Source organism: Tasmannia lanceolata, unplaced genomic scaffold (genome assembly GCF_043159265.1).
Source record: "Tasmannia lanceolata isolate RefF3 unplaced genomic scaffold, GAP_Taslan_0.1 ptg000019l, whole genome shotgun sequence".
Classification (NCBI taxonomy): Eukaryota; Viridiplantae; Streptophyta; class Magnoliopsida; order Canellales; family Winteraceae; genus Tasmannia; species Tasmannia lanceolata.
The window spans coordinates 1357387-1375105 of NW_027518696.1; the positions used below are offsets into that span (position 1 = coordinate 1357387).

The 17719-nt window shown below is 39.0% G+C and overlaps 1 protein-coding gene across 1 annotated transcript; it reads right to left on the bottom strand.

Annotated features, from left to right (window-relative positions):
• Positions 1-11762: 11762 nt before the first annotated feature.
• PPR2 (Tetratricopeptide repeat (TPR)-like superfamily protein) lies at positions 11763-15913 on the bottom strand. Its single transcript, XM_077363015.1, has 2 exons — positions 15475-15913; positions 11763-13283 (listed from the first exon to the last, which is right to left on the bottom strand). The coding sequence occupies exons 1-2, from the start codon at positions 15838-15840 to the stop codon at positions 12174-12176; spliced, it is 1476 nt and encodes a 491-aa protein (XP_077219130.1). The 5' UTR covers positions 15841-15913; the 3' UTR covers positions 11763-12173.
• Positions 15914-17719: the final 1806 nt, after the last annotated feature.

A 17719-nucleotide genomic window follows, 5' to 3' on the forward strand; every position in this document is an offset into this window, starting at 1 on the left:
CTCTCTCTCTCTCTCTCTCTCTCTCTCTCTCTCTCTCTCGTGGGATGATCCCAACCGTCCATTAGAGAGCCCCAATGCCCCCCTCTCTCTCATGGGATGATCCCAACCGTCTATTAGAGGGCCACAATTCCTCTCTCTTTCTCCCTCATGGGATGATCCCAACAGTCCATTAGAGGGCCACAATGCCCCCCTCTCTCTCTCTCTCTCGTGGGATGATCCCAACCGTCCATTAGAGGGCCCCAATGCCCCCCTCTCTCTCATGGGATGATCCCAACCGTCCATTAAAGGGCCACAATGCCCCCCTCTCTCTCATGGGATGATCCCAACCGTCTATTAGAGGGTCACAATGCCCCTCTCTCTCTCTCATGGGATGATCCCAACCGTCCATTAGAGGGCCACAATGCCCTCTTTCTCTCATGGGATGATCCCAACCGTCCATTAGAGGGTCACAATGCCCCTCAGGTTCGTGCACCTCTCTCCGGTATCCTCTTATTCTGAGTGAACCTCCTCTCACAGGTTGGTAGTCTCTCCCTCTCAGTTGTTTAAACCCCTAATTTTTTTAGAAATCTATGGTTTAAAGCCTTAAAGTTTGGTTTAAACCCCTAATTTTCCCCTAATTTTTCACAGATTATTGGTTTAAACCTCCAAGTTTGGTTTAGAAATTTAGTTTAGAAAACCCTATATTTTCCCAAATTAGTTGAGAAAACCGTATATTTTGGAAAATCAGTTTAGAAAACTCTATAATTTTCCCAAATCAGTTTAGACTCAAACCAATAAGTTAGGGTTGGTACTCTCTCTCTCTTTCAGTTTGGAAAATCAGCAACTAAAACCCTAATTTTTTAAAAAAAATCTATGGTTTAAAGCCCTAAAAATTGGTTATGTTTTTTAGAAATATATGGTTTAAAGTCGTAAAGTTTTGTTTGAACCCCTAATTTCTTAGAATTGTATGGTTTAGAGCCCTAAAATTTGGTTTAAACCCCTAATTGCTTCCAATTTTTTCACAATTTTTTTTCAACCCACAATTACGGGCAACTTCTTCCCGCCGATGTATGCAAATGATACCGCCGCACCCTTTACAAAGCCGTCGACGTGTAAGATAAAAGAAGCTCTTTACACAAAATTCTGTTTACACAAAATTAAACCATTGTCAAAATAACCAATTGAAAAAAAATCATTCCAATTAACAAGTAAAGCAGCCATTTTAGAATTATGCACAACTTCAACCACTACTAAATCTCCATAAAACAACATAAACCACTACTAAGACAATTCGGGCCACTTGTAAACACTCTAGACCACTACTAAGTCATGACAATGAAATATGAACCACTGCTTACCCTATATAAACCACTTATAAATTCTATAAACCACTGTTAAGCCAATATAAACCACTTATAAACACTCTAAACCATTAGTAATCCTAAATAAACAACTTATAAACACTCTAAAACCACTGGTAAGTCTATATAAACCACTTATAAACACTCTAAACCACTGATAGGGTTATATAAACCACTTATAAACACTATAAACCACTGATAAGCCACTCTAAAGCCACTGGTAAGTCTATATAAACCACTTCTTACCCTGTATAAACCATGTATAAACACTCTAAACCACTGATAAGCCTACATAAACCACTTATAAACAGTCTAAACCACTGATAGGCTTATATAAACCACTGTTTACCCTATATAAACCATTTGTAAAAACTCTAAACCACTGATAAACCTATATAAACCACTTACAAACACTATAAACTACTTCTTACCCTGTATAAACCATGTATAAACACTCTAAACCACTGATAAGCCTACATAAACCACTTATAAACAGTCTAAACCACTGATAGGCTTATATAAGCCACTGTTTACCCTATATAAGCCAGTTGTAAACACTCTAAACCACTGATAAGCTTATATAAACCACTTATAAACACTATAAACTACTTCTTACCCTGTATAAACCAATGATAAACACTCTAAACCACTGATAAGCCTACATAAATCACTTATAAACACTCTAAATCACAAACAGGCTTATATAAACCATTATTTACCCTATATAAACCAGTTGTAAACACTCTAAACCACTTATAAGCCTATATAAACCACTTATAAACACTATAAACTACTGCTCACCCTGTATAAATCATTTATAAATCCTTATAAACCAATTATAAATACTCTAAACCACTGGTAAGCCTTAATAAACCACTAATTACGATTATAAACCACTACAAAGGATTCTTAACCAAAGAAGCTATATAAACCACTTATAAACACCCACTTCAGTACCGGTTTATGGTAGTGAAATACTGGTTAAACTTAAGAAATTAGTGGTTTACAGAAAAATAACAATGATTATAAAGTGTTTAAAGTAATTTAAATAAGATTAAATAGTGATTGAAGGCTTTCTACAATGGAAGACAGTAGTTTAACATGAAAAACTTTCATTCAAGTTTATAAACATGCCTTATAATGGAAAGAGAGGGGAGAGGGGTAAAAATACACACCTTTCCATTAAATGGAAGCTTTCTGCAATGGAATGGTAGTTTCTAGTGAAGATTTTTAAGATTTCCAAATCCAATAACGTTTTTTTCCAATATTTGTTGAAAATGGAGGCGTTGTGCAATGCAATGAAGGGTTAGGAAGGCTTTCACATCTAAAAATGAGGTTTTCAGCAATAGAATGGAGCTTTTGGCATCTAACAATGGAGGTTTTGGGTTTCAAAAATGGAGGTTTTTGGGTTTTTCATACGTACGTTTTTTTGGTAGGTGGGAGGAAGAAGAAGAAGAGGGAAAAATGTGGGTTTTGGGATTTGTTTTTCTCTAAATGTAATCATTTCAAAAAGGTGATTTGATAGGGGGAGAGAGAGAGAGAGAGTCAAGGGCATTTTAGTCATATGCACTCTTGATTGGTGATTTAGAAAACACCCCTCTTGAAATGTCATAGTCAGTAGAAACCCCTTCTATTTGGTCATTTTCCCAAAATTGTATTGTTCTTTCAAGAATTTTACAAGTTTTAAGTTTTGCAACCTTTCTTTCAAGTGGGCAAATTTGATCGGCATCGTTCGTGTTCGCAAGGTCCGAGCCGGTGCGTGCACACCGTCAACGACAAAGATAGTGGTGTTGTATCCTGGAGATAGGTCGCAAGAGAACCCGATTGCATACCGTTCGTGGTGGGGGCGATAATCTATCTTAAGGGTGGCGTTACTCTGTAACGTGCCTCTACCACTAAACTCTTTTCATTCTCTTACATATTTTCTTTGATCCTTGCTTACGAATTTGCGATTTACATTCGGGATCATCAAAGGTAATCATTTCTTTATTTCATTTCAATTAAATAAATCACTAATTTTGTTGAACTAATTTACTTGACCCCAAGATCATTTCCAACAATCTTAAGATAGATTATTTCGGTTTAGTTCAACATGACTGGTGAAGATTACACTCGTCCCGAGAAGTTTGACGAATTGAACTTCAAGCGTTGGCAACAGCACTTGTTCTTTTGGCTTTCAACTCTTAAAATTGCCTATGTCTTGACCACACCCAAGCCTAGTCCCGAAGAGCATGAACCCGCTCAATCCGAGATTACTCAAAAATGAAAAAATGATGACTTTTTGTGTCGTGGTTATATACTTATTGTCATGACGAATTCCTTGTATAAAGTGTATTGTGGAATGAAGACTGCAAAAGAAATGTGGGAAGCTTTAGATAAAAAATACAAGACTGAGGATGCCGGAGTGAAAAAAATATGTAGTTGGAAACTATCTTAGATTTGAGATGGTAGATGGAAAACCCGTCTTAGGACAAGTTCATGAATTCCAACTCCTATTGAATGAGATCCTACCAGAAGGAATCAAAATGGATAACCGTTTCCATTCAGCGGCCATTATTGATAAACTTCCACCTTCATGGAAGGAATTCGGGAAAAGTCTTAAACATAGAAAAGAGAAATTATCTTTAGAAGATCTCCTAGTAACACTCCGAATAGAAGAAGAACATAGGAATCGTGATCAAAATGACAAAGAATCGGAATTCCTTTCTAAGGCCAATCTTGTTGAGACTAGTGAGAAGAAAACAAATAAAAACTTTGGGTCTCATTAAAATAAGAAGAAGGTGGATAACCGAAACCACTTCAAAAGTAACAAAAAGATAGACAAGAATAAGAAGAAAGAGGGTTGTTTCAATTGCGAAAAACCTGGACACTATGCTAGACAATGTCGACATCGAAAGGGAAAAGACACTTCCCAAAATGTCAAAAACTCTCAAGCGAAACCCGCTCCTCAAGCCAATATGATGGAATCCGCGACTGTCATTCACGGAACCAAAGTGAAGAAGCTTATAACCGTAGACTTTGAAGTGAACATGGTGTTCAATGTGAGTGATTGGTGGGTAGACACTGGAGCCACTGTACATGTCTGTTATGACAGAAGTGCGTTCGTCACCTATCATCAAGTAGATGAAAGCGAAATGCTTTTCATGGGTAACTCCTCAATGGCTAAGGTCATGGGGAAAGGGAAGGCTACACGTCTCCGGTAAGCTCCCCATAATTGAAAGAGAAGCAGCTTTCAGCGCGCAACCCTTATTAGTATGGCAAGTTCTCATTCCTTTTTCATAGGGCAGGAACATTTAAAACATTTCGTTTCTGAACAGAAGCACCGTTTTCAAGTAGTCTTCGATCGATTACGTATTAATCAATATTCGATTGATTGGTCCGAGGTTATCGACAAACAAGATTTGTATGTCAAATCAAAAAAAAATCAAAAAGAGGCAAACGACGCTAGAGTAATGTTGTATCAGACTACTTGTCGCCTTGTAGTTGGATCTCCAAGTTTTTGGAATGCTCCAAATTCCACTTGAGCATCCAAATCAGGGTCAATACCAGCAATTCGAGCATGACCTCTATTTATGATTCATTTCATTATTTCTATCTTATTGGCAGTTGTTCCTTATTTCAGCATATTGATTTCCGCCTATTCTTGTTTTATACCTTTTCATGTATGAATTCTGCCGGTGTTAAGCTGGCGCCGAGCTATTTTTCCGCAGGACCTCCCCTACAGTATCGTCACTGCAGTAGAGTTTAACCACCAAGTTCGGGATGGATTGGTGTGGTTCCTCTGCGCCTAGGACACCAGAATAGTTATTGACGTCTTATTGAGTCTACATTGCTACCCTTTATCGATATGTCCCCCTCGATGTACTAAACACTTATCCAACCCGTTTCACAGGCCCTTTTTTTTTAACAAAATAAATTTTTATGATATTTGCGACTTTAGAACATATATTAACTCACATATCTTTTTCGATCATTTCAATTGTTGATCGCAGGAAATCCTTTGATAACACTGATTCCTATTTCTCAATGATATCCCCCGATCGAGACAATTGGCTGGCCGTATGAAGGGAAACTCCCACGTACAGTTTGTTTTGTGGGGGAAGGAGCCCGACAGGGTCCCCCCACTGACTTGGCCCGGGCCTAAGTGAATGTGAAGTGGTGAGCTATATATCCCCGCCTAACTCTGGTCATTGAATCAAATGAAACCTTGATGAATAACTAATTGATTTCTTTTCTTTCAGTCATTCTTTTCCCCTCCCCTAGTAAATATACGAAGAGATAAGAAGAGATTCGTCCACCCCCAAGATATTTGATCCCCTCTCCTACAAAGAAACTTGCAAGACCAACCCCATTCGTAATCCATTTCCTTCTTTTTGCTTTTCAAGGAAAACATAAAATAAAAAACACCATTCGAGCGCACCGAGCAGAAACCTGACCTAAAAAGGAAAACGTTCCAATCAACCTTAGTATCTCATATGAATCCCATTTTTTGGAATCTTTATTTTCAATCGTACGACGCTGATTGACTCTAGTTCGCCATTTTTTTTATACTAATCTAGACCATCTATTCTGAGATAAATTGTATTGATAATGACGCTTTAACCAGTTTTTCCATTCAAAGCTCGATAAGATACTGGGCACCCCCCTTTTTTGTTCATTTCATTTATTTCATTTCGTTTGATTAATTCGAAGTTCCTTAAAGACCTCTGCCTTCTTTGAAATATCAACCCTTTGAGCGAAATGTGGCAAAAGGAAGGAAAATCCATGGACCGACCCCATCGTCTCCACCCCGTAGGAACTACGAGATCACCCCAAGGACGCCTTCGGCATCCAGGGGTCACAGACCGACCATAATAGCACGACCCATGTTGCCCCAAGTGGAACTGGGATATGCGGATAGCTAGATGCCTATATCTGCATGTACTTAATAAGTATAACTCACCCCTCTTACGTACTTCAAGCGAATCATATTCTACAAGAGCACCCCCACAAGAGACCGGTGACCAGGGACCGTCCTCCTTAAACGCGTTAGAGAAAGAAGCAAAAGAAGATTGGTTGTCGAACGGCCTTTACGTGCCTTAAACGCCCTTACGTGAGAGGGGCTAATAAGGGCTAAGAGGGGCTCCTCCTTACTACGTTTAGGGGGCCCCTCTTAGCCCTTATTAGTATAGATTGTAGGCGCAAAGGGGCTTATTACTTCCCAAACAAATCCTCCTACATCTATATATAAACGCTGGTTCATCAAGAATACGGAAGAAAAGCACTTCGAATTGTTAATTCATCGCCAGAAATGGCTTAGAACCAATAGTTCATTATCTAATGGATCTTTCCGTTCTAATACTCCATCTGAGAGTTATCAGTATTTATCAAATCTGTTCCTATCTAACGGAACGCTATTGGATCAAATGACAAAGGCATTGTTGAAGATCTTTTTTTTTTTTCACTAATGTTTTTATTTCCATGAAAATTTAAAAGAAGTAATTTGATTGGTATGATCCATGGTTTCATTTTATATGTATCATAAAGTCACACAAATTCTGTTCGAACTGCCGTCATCGAGCTTCCTTCTTTCTTTAAGTTAGAAATAATGGTCTTATGCTTAATATCTTTAGTTTGATCTGTATCTGTCTTAGTTCTGCCCTTCCTTCGAGTAGCTTTTTCTTCGCCAAATTGCCCGAAGCTTATGCTTTTTTCAATAACGATCAAATTATATCTGGTCTTGTTTCTACCTTTCCAGTCATTCTAGATACAATTTTGAAATATTGGATCTTCCATTATTTAAATCGTGTATCTCCTTCACTTGTAGTCATTTATCATTGATCTCAAACTTACTTCCGACAAGATTCTCACAATGCACCAAGTTCTCTATATTCCAGAAGTCGGGAAGAACTTAATTTATGGCTACTTGTTGAACAAGCACGGTTACAAGCTCGTCTTCGAATCTGATAAATTTATTCTCACCAAGGGTGGGATGTTTGTGGAAAAGGGTTATGCTTTTGGGGGTTTATTCAAGCTCAATGTATCTATGAATGAAATCAATAAAATTTCTGATTTTTCTGCTTATATTGGTGAATCTTATGATATGTGGCATGGTAGATTAGGACATGTAAATTCATAATCTATAAAAAGAATGGTGAACTTAGGTATGATTCCAAATATTTCTATTGAACAAAAACCAAAGTGTCAAATATATGTTCAATTAAAATTTAGCAAAAAATTATTTAAATCAATAGAAAGAAATTTAGAAATCCTAGGACTAGTACATAGCGATGTATGTGACCTAAAGAACACTATTACTATAGGAGAAAATAAATATTTTATTACCTTCATAGATGACAAATCAAAATTTGCAATGGTATATCTTCTTAAATGTAAAAATGAAGCTTTAGAAAAATTTATAACCTATAGAACTGAAGTGGAAAATCAGTTAGAAAAAAGGATTAAAATATTTAGATCAGATCGAGGTGGTGAATACACCTCAAATGAATTTTCTGAATATTATAGAAAATATGGAATTATTCATGAGATGACGACACCTTATTCTCCACAACAAAATGGAGTTGCAGAAAGAAAAAAATACAACTCTAATTGACATAGTAAATGCCATGCTAAATAGTTCAGGGTTACCACTCAACATGTGGGGGGAAGCCTTGTTATCAGCTTGTCATATACTAAACAAAATACCATATAAAAATGAAAATGGAACTCCATTCGAGTTATAGAAAGGTAGAAAGCCAAGTCTTAAATACCTTAAAAGTACGGTATGGCCCGCACCATAGGATGATCCAAACCGTCCGTTAGATGGGCCACAGCCTAAATAGGTTGTGCCCCCAAAACTATTTCCATAGGTTGATCCTAACTAGGGCTGCAACTCGGGTCGGGCGGGTCGGGTTTTGGAGAACCCAACCCTACCCGAGAAATATCTCGGGTCGGGTCGGGTCGGGTTTTTTTTCGGAAAACCCACGATTCCCAAACCCGGCCCTACCCATGATAAATCTCGGGTCGGGTCGGGCGGGTCGGGTTTTGGAGAACCCAACCCTACCCGAGAAATATCTCGGGTCGGGTCGGGTCGGGTTTTTTTTCGGAAAACCCACGATTCCCAAACCCGGCCCTACCCATGATAAATCTCGGGTCGGGTCGGGTTTTTTCACGTTGACGCAATTTTTTAAGGAAAATTCTTGTTTGGCAAGGCAACTCAACTCATAGAAGCAGAAATTACACTCACATTACACTCGAATCAAACAATGATGTAATTACACTCACATTACACTTGAATCAAACAATGCTGTAATCAAACAATGTTGTAATTACAATCAAACACTTGAATCAACTCAACTCATAGAAGCAGAAATTACACTCACATACAATAACAGTGGGTGTGTGGGTTTTCACTTTTAACTTTTAACTAACAGTAGAAAAAAATGTACATACTATAACTTATGTAACTCGGGTCGGGTCGGGCCGGGCCCCTTCAAACCCGGCTCGACCCGAGATTCATGCGGGTTTTGAATGCTCAACCCGGCTCGACCCGAAACCCATGAAACCTGAACCCAACCCAAGCTATTTTCGGGTCAGGTCGATGCGGGTAGGGTAAAACCCTGCTCGAGTTGCAGCCCTAATCCTAACCCTCCAGTCTGCGGGCCATACCGTTTTTTGAATAAAGTGAGGAGTGCCCTCATCAAAATACAGTAGTGCAGATAACATTTCCTTATCTTTATTAAGATATTTTCATTTTGGGAGTTGCTAGGGTTCATCACGAAAGGCATTTCGTAGCTGGGTCTGTCTCATGCCAGACCAGCCACCTCGTGAATGGAGACAACAGCTCTTGTCTCCATTCACGACGTGGGTGGTCTGACATGCGACAGACCGGCTGCGAAATGGTTTTTGCGATGGACACTAGCAATTCCCTTTCATTTTTAAATAAACCATATTGTGGTTAAGGCCTACTAGTTTTAGTCATTTAAACCGGAAAGACATAACAATAATGAACAAACCTAATCTTAGCAACATTAACAACAACAACAATAATAATAGGAAAATGATTTGAGGCTTGCCCAGCATGTAGTCTAGACCGTGCAGGCGGCCTAGCATGGAGTTGCCTATAGGCCAAGCCTGCACTTGGCCTAGCCCACATGAGGGCGTCTATGGAGTTGCAGTTTTGGCCCTGCATCCCAAGGAGGATGCTAGGGCCAAAACTGAGACGCTCTATGTGCCACGATGGTGCTAATAGTAGCAAAGATGGCTGCCAAAGCATGATAACCCACCGGAATAAGATGGAGAAAACAGCAGAAAAGCGAAAGCTACTGCCAGAAAGGCCACTGCCACATTTGAAATTGCCATTTTCTCCTACAGAGATGGCTGCCTAACCGAAGAGCTGCTTCAATGGTATGCACAAGGAAGCAAATAGAGATGAGTGAAGTTGATTACGGGCAATGAGTTTATATAGAAGAAAAGGCTAGCCTCACATTTAATGCAAAATGATTCCTAATTATCTCTTATTAAATAACTTATCATTTGAGGGAAGCATCCTATATTAAAGTCTAAACATTAATTTGCATGTGTGCTTGTTTCTATTTTTTCTTTTCCTTTTTCTTTATTTTGAATATTTTTATATTTTATAGATAATACATAAAAGAAAATAATTGATATTTTTTTTTACAAATGCAGTTAAAAAAAATAAACTACTCAAATGGATGGCCAGGATTCCTAAATCATCATAAAATTTTGGGTTGTGGGCCATCCACCATGTTATGTACACCAAATTTTGGGCTTTGGGCCATCCACCATGTACTAATCAACGGTATGGACCCGCATCCTGCAAAGGTTTGGGATACTTGGGTGTTCCTAGCTTGGGTGTCAAACCTCTTGGATTGTTGGTTCTTTGCTCCATGGCCAGTGAAAGGTATGTTTCTTTGGAAGCTAGTGTTTTTGGCTACAATATGGATTCTCTGGAAAGAAAGAAAGTAAAATTGTTTAAGAACGACGTTAAAGGTATCCTCTTTACTTTCTCTAGGATCATATCTCGAGTCATCTCAAGGGCAAAGGTTTTACCATGCTTCGACATTTACTCGGCAACGGACGTGAATTGTTGCTTGAAGGAGATTTGCACCTACAAAGAAATGAGGGAGGTTGTTGCCCTCAGATGACCTCTCCGAACTGGTTGAAGTTGAATTTTGATGGCTCAAGTTTAGGTAACTTTGGACCACTTGGCATGGGGGGCCCTTGAGAGACAACACCGGCACAATTAGATGGGCATTTTTTTGGTCCTATTGGTATTAAAGACTAATGAAGCTAAAGTCGGGGTGATCCTGCAGGGTATAGGGTATGAGGATTATGGATAACACAGCCTTGGATGACCTCAAAGTTGAGGGAGATTCTCACCCTTGGAGATTTGATGAAATGATTGATGAGATTTTGGAATCAACTAGAGGCCCACCTGACTTGTTTTCAGCATATGCACCGGTCGGCAAATGAAGAGACAGATCGTCTCACTTGTGGAAGAGTCCGCATTTTCCTTTGCTTTGTATCTCGCTAGCCCGACCATCTTGGTCACGGGCCTTGCTTTCTTTTGATTAATAAAATTCCACCATTTTCAAATAGAAAACCAATGGTTTAATCAGTGTTTAGAAATTTGTTATTTGGTGCGCTCAATCCCATATCCTATTGCGGGCCATTGTGTGTTCATATTAATACACAAACACTAGCAAATTAGGAACCATTGTTAAGTAAAGTAACTTTAGGCCTGATTTCAAATTCTGACTTTCTTATTTACAAACCCAATACATTTTTAACACCCATTTTGACTCTAATTCTCCTTTCCAAAGGATTTTTGAGAAGGATTTGAATGATACTCCTAGTGCTGCGTTTGGATAGTTAGAATCAGGGCTGGAATCAAGATCTCACTCCAATTCGCAACCAAGTCAGAATCTGGGCTGGAATCAAGATCTCACTCCAATTCAAAACCAAGAGAACCCGTGAACCAGGTAACACAGGTTTAGAAACAATAGTCATAAACCATCGCTCTACTTTGGTCAAGCTATGAACAGAAACAATAGACCATCAGTTCACTTTAGTCAAACCATGACAGTAAACTACGGACCATCAGTTCACCCTCCCCAGCGTAACACCATTAGTCCACCCTGTTCAACCATGATTATAAATCATGGACCATCGAGATCCACTATGATCAATCATGACCGTAAACCATGGCCCATAGATCTATTATGGTAAATCATGACCTACTAACCATTGGCCATTGGTCTACGCTAATCAAAATTCAATGCTATGATTGACTTTCCTCATTTCTAGCTTAATGGATAGGATCATTTTTAATAGAATGGAACACATTTTTAAGTTCTCCACCATGCATTTTCCTCACAGAAAAATGAAAAGGAAGCAAACCCATGTCATCAAATTACAAACTACAGAAAAAACACCCATCTGCATCCATATATGCAATACCAATAGTTGTACAATTTCATGGAAGAACTGGTTAATTAAGTGAAGATGTCAATCTCTGTCATCACATTCGATGGTCTAAATATTAGGAAAATGTTTGGAACCATCTGCCTCGAATGATCATGTTTATCAGGATGATACATTACACAAAATGCACATTAAGTGCTAATTATGTTGAAATTAAGATTCAAGTATATGACCAATAACCAGATTACCTGCTTGTTTGACAATTCCATCAAGTCTAGCAGCAACTTTACGCCATTTTCATTCGAAAGTTCTCTGTTCCATGGAGGAAAAGACACGGCAATTCCCCACATTATCCAGTTATTCTTAGCGTTCACAATTAATTTCAAACTGTATCTCCCATCAAAACCCTCAGTCACCTTCGAAACCATTAGCATCCATAATCTGTTTCTCTTGCTCCAAATCATAGATCTTATCGCTCATGCCTTCCTTCATGTACGCCTCAATCATGATAGAATAAGTTTCTGAATTCGGCATATGGTGTGTATCCTTCATACGCTTAAAGACTCTCTCCATCTCCATCAAATCATCTCCTTTCGCACACGCAGAGATGACTGCATTATAAAATGAAGTATTTGGAGGTATCTCCAGCTTCTCTGCCATTTGAATGCTGCTTACCACCTTATGGAAAAGTTGTGCATTGCTATATCCCTTAATAAGGCAGCAAAATGTCTTAGTGTCCATTTTCATTCCCTCTCCTCGCATCTGATCAAATGTGTACTCCATGTGTTCTGCGTCCCCTGCATCTGCAAATGCCTCAATCACATTATTGTAAGTCGAGGTTGTCCACGGAAATGCTAGCTTTCGCATGTATTCCATCACTGCCGACATTTTGTCATACATTTTTTTCTTCCCATATGCACCAATCAGAATGTTGAATGTACGTGTTTCTGGCTCAATTCCGATGCTTCGGAATTTCTCATACCATTTTTCCATCATCTCAATCTGACCCTTGTTGCCAAACAGGCTCACAATGGTATTCATTGTCCATACGTCGGGTCTGCACGTGCTACTCTTGAGCATACCGGTGAGCACTTTCTCCATCATATCAAATTTTCCGGCCTTCCCATAGCCATTCAAGACTATATTCTGCGTGACTGTGTTTGGACTTATCAGACGGTCTGACATTTCTTGATATAGAGAGTCAACCAGTTCAAATTGGATTGCATCAACACAGGCCTTTACAAGTATGCTGTATGTATAGACATCGGGCTGGCAAAGGGGTAGGGTCTTCATTTTGTTGAGGACTGAGAATGCATCATCGAGGAGCTTATTCCGGCAATAAGCTGCAAGCAAGGCTGTGTAGAGTGCTGAGGTGGGCTCACATCCTTCTTCCACCATGGTGTCAAACAGTTTTTGGGCACGGTAGGGTTGTCCTGATTTCCCGAGAAGAACCAGAAGTTTCATGTATGTGCCTTCTTTTGGTTGATAAAAGGGCTGTTCTCTAAGCATCTCGAATACCTACACAATTTCAATTGTCAATTTGAAAGTCTGTCATTGTCCAATACCAATAGAGAATAACGTCAACATATCAGTAACATACAGCCTTATGGGTGAGCTTTAGTTAAGACAGGTTGGACTGGATTCAGATGCAACCATTCTACTAAAAGCATATCACTATATTAGTAAGTTCTACATAAAATCTTAAGCACGTATGCATACGTAAGATGAGCTTCTGCTCACAAGATAAATTAGCTCTTAACTCACAAACCCCACAGTTTAAATGCTACAGTGTCAGGACAGGCGATGCAACATAATATGTCTGTACTACATAATTATTAGCAGGTAAAACAAAAAAATACGAAGAAAAAAAGAGGATGCCTCCCAATCATTATTACTCAAATACACACTAGACTTGCTCAAAATTAAACTAACATTGCACTTGAGCGGTTGAGACCAAGCTCCTCCCATCCTGCAATTGATCAATTCAGAAAGAAAGGCACGATCGCATCTTTAAACATAAAATTAAGAGCATAGGTCAGCTAATTAATGTAATCATTGTGGAATTCTTGGATCAGGCTTCTAAAAAATCCTGTTTTTGAACATCAAGTTGCATGACATTATTTCTGATTGGATATCGGTTTATAACGAAATCATTTCTCCTTGCCCCGGCCTCCTGATTCTAGGTCTGTCCCTCCTTCTGGGTGGCTCAAGCTTAACATAAAGTGATTACGGTCAACAATGTTGAGGTTAGGAAGGCCTGGTGTGGAGGTGCTATCTCAGATTCAAGCGGTAATATTATCATGGCCTTTGCAGTTCCCTGTGGTGAAGCTCATATCTTTGAAGGAGAAATTATGGAAGTGTGGCATGGATTAAAGCTCTCAAAGAATGACAACATCCAAATCTTGTGGATCGAAGGTGACACTGTCAATGTAATTCCCTGGCTTAATAAGGATTCTCATCCTCCGTGGAGATCGAGAAGACTTTTTATGGAAATACATGATATCATCTTGGTTTCAAAAATATATGATGTCATCTTAAGGTTTCCTAATTGTAAATGCTCTCATATTCACGGCGATGGGAGTAGTTTACTTGACAAGTTAGAAAGCCATGGGGGTATACGTAATCAGTTGATGGTGTGTGTGTGTGTGTGTGTGACCTATCTTTTCTTTTTCTTTTTTTGAATGGCAACAGGGCGGCAACCCATCTTATTTGTCTTGTTTAATAAATGCAACATCTACACATTTCATAACTAACAATAGGTAAATTTTACATTAATTGTCACATAACATGACTTAATGGTGACAGAAACGCCATTAAAAGATCTCACATCAAGAGAAAATAATTTCTTCCACAACTAACTCCAGACAAACCACTATAACCTGGTACAGCAGTTAATTTTTACAGAGCAGAAGCCCTTCATTTAGGCAATTCTAGGTTGCAGTTCATGTAAAATTGTACCTAAATCTAAATTGAATCGTACACCCAAAAGCACCATGAGCCTTTACATGCCCCAATTGTATAAAAGATCACCCCAAAGACCATATGCCTTGGGTTACAATGTATCAAACTATGTTGGAAGAAAACAACTATGCGGCCACTAGTGACTCACCCAAACTTGCAAGATTTCTCAAAAAGTACATAGATGTAATTTTTTTTCTTTTTTTTCTTTTTTTATAGATAATCTGGGATTCAACTGAGGCAAAAATGATCTCAAGCCTGTAACACTGAGCACCTTCCAATTGACCTAAAGTGGGCGTGTGGGGTTCAACCCTGAATGCATTTTGCAGTTGAAATTACAATGAAATTCATAAATATTAACTACAAAGTGTTTTTATTTGTTCTGAAAGGTGGGTTTCTTTTTTTCTTCTTCCTCTTTTTTTTATAGATAAGAGCAGGATTCAAGCGATGAAAAATAATCTAAAGTTTGCAACACTGAGCCCATTCCAATTGACCTAAAGTGGGAGTGTAGGGTTCAACCCCATATGCATTGTGCAACTGAAATTATAACAAAATTCATAAAAAAAAATTAAAAAAATTCAATGTTGCAATACTAAGCACTCCAATTGAGCTATATGTGGTTGTGGGGCTCAATTCCAAATGCATTTAACAACTAAAATTACAATAAAATCCATAAAAATAAACTAAAAAGTGTTTTTCTTTTCTTAAATTAATTTTGAAATATGGGTATCTTCCCTCTTGTTTTTTTTACCTCAAGGGCATGTTCCCACTGCTTTTTTTGGATAGCTTGGGACAGAGTTTCAGTGACAGTGCTGGTCCAGGCCTTGGCTTCACGCTTGTCATCCATCTTCTTCTTCACATTCTTTAGTGGCGTTCTCTTCCTGACAGACGCGTCTGAAATTCCAGGGAACTCCCCTTCTTTCCAGTGGCGTTTTTTAGAAGATTGAGAATCAATCTTAATGGGCCGGGTAACGGACCGGGCTTTTTTCAGTTCGGACCCCATGGCACAGCGAAAAACCCTAGAAAAAACCAATTCCTCCTTTTTGTTTCTGTAATTGCGAGAAAGGAGAGGGGATGAAGATAGAGAGGAAGAGAATGAGAGAGGCCATAACGCCATTGCTCTCCTGCTGATGGCTATGGTTTTAGGAGAGGCGTGTTTTTTATGATTTTGTTCACTGTAAGAGATGGCAGGTGGGCATATCAAGAAGGGAGAGGGCTCACTAGGAAATATGACGAAACTAACCTTGTTTGTCGATTTTTTACCCTCATATTCTAGAAGGAAAACTTTTCCAAGGAGGATTGTTTTCGTCTGCTCTGTTCACTTGCGTTCCCTGGAAAGCAAATCCCTGGAAAACAGTTTTTTTTTTCCAGACAAGACCTTGATAAGACAGAATTATGGTGTTCACTTGCTGTTCACTTGCTTTCCAGGAAAAGTAGAATTACACATGTGGAATATTTACAAAAAAGCAAAAAATGACATGGAAAAGCCCATTTTCCCACCCTTTAGGAATTTCATTTCCGACCAAAAACACACGGATTTCGTTTCCCTGGAAAACTAATGCAAAAAGAAGGGCAAGCAGTTTCCCTTGAAACCTTTTCCAACGCAAGTGAACAGTGTAGGGAAACTTTTTCCTACACAGATTCCCTGAATTTCTTTTCCTAATGCCACGTAAGATTCCGGGGAAACATTTTCTTTTCCTTTCTCTTTCTCGGGAAAACAAGTGAACAGAGGGATTTTGCTAGGGACCATCGCAGAAGGCTTTTCGCGGCCGGGCTGTTCCTAGTGAGAGCGGCCACCTCAGATGAATAAATGAATATGACAAAACCTGAGCTTCTGTGGCTGCTCTCACATTCAGCAGCCCAGCCGCGAAATGCCTTCTCTGATGGTCCCTACCAAACCCTGTAAAACAACCATCTTAAGAGCTAACCCAACCCACCTATATATATATATATATATATATCTCAACACTAACCCAACCCGTGTAACCTCTTTTCTTTCTTTTTTTTCCAAATCAGGTCGGGTCAAGTTGCCCAAGGCCTCAACCCTAACCGGCTTTTCTCAACCCTAACCCAACCTGACCTGAGGAAATGCCAACCCAACCCGAGCCAAAATTGGGTTGAACCCATCAAGTTCGGGGTTGAGCCCGACGCAAATTAGACCCCTATTTGCCCGTGGTCCCACCATCATCTGATTCTACACCTTTGATCAAGAGTGATGAAAACAAACTTCTTGTAAGCCTTTGATCTTTGCATTTATCAATCTTGTGGCTGAGATCTCAGTTTGGCATCGGACTTAGATTGAATTGGGGCCACCCAAATGAAACTTCAGTATAGATGGTTGTTCAATTTGCCTTAACCACACTCCTTTGCCAGTCTTTGATCGTGTTATATTTTTGCGCGCGTAGGCACAGTTACAAAGTTCTCCGAATAATTTAAAACACGTTGAAAATTCGTTCATTTTTTTGAGATTAATAATATTAATCGTTAAAAGTTTCCAAATAATTCAAATTTTCCCACATTTTTTAAATTGAATGTAATGCTCGTGAGAAAAATGAAAATTTACTGAAAGAAACATTGTAGTGAAAGTCGCACTCACAACCAGTTCTAGTTAACACATGCACTTAACCATTTAGGATAGCTTAGGTTCTGTAAATCTTTGAACAAATTGGCTGTGAATATGTCTCCAATCAATTTTTCACGGCAGAGGAAAGAAGGGTGTGGTCATTATTCGAGCTAATTTGCAGTAGATGGCATTCGGGTTTAAGGTCTTTGTATAGTATCTCCAATCGATGGAAGTTTGAAAATCTAACCTCCTTCCGGTTTCAATTTATCACAAGGAAGAAAAAGATGCAAGTGACTACCAAGTAAATGGCATCTCAAAATAAGGGGTACCGTTCAGAGGAGTTACATGGTTCCCCTAAAATCCATAGGTGAATGCCTTTTTAAAACCTACATCAAAGGATGGTCTTCATACTTGGTAGCTTGTCATGGGAAAG

Coding starts and splice junctions, on each gene's coding strand:
- PPR2 (XM_077363015.1), bottom strand. CDS start 15,840: ATGGCGTTATGGCCTCTCTCATTCTCTTCCTCTCTATCTTCATCCCCT. Junction 13,284..15,474: donor AGTGGGAACATGCCCTTGAG/GTAAAAAAAACA, acceptor GAAATTGTGTAG/GTATTCGAGATGCTTAGAGA.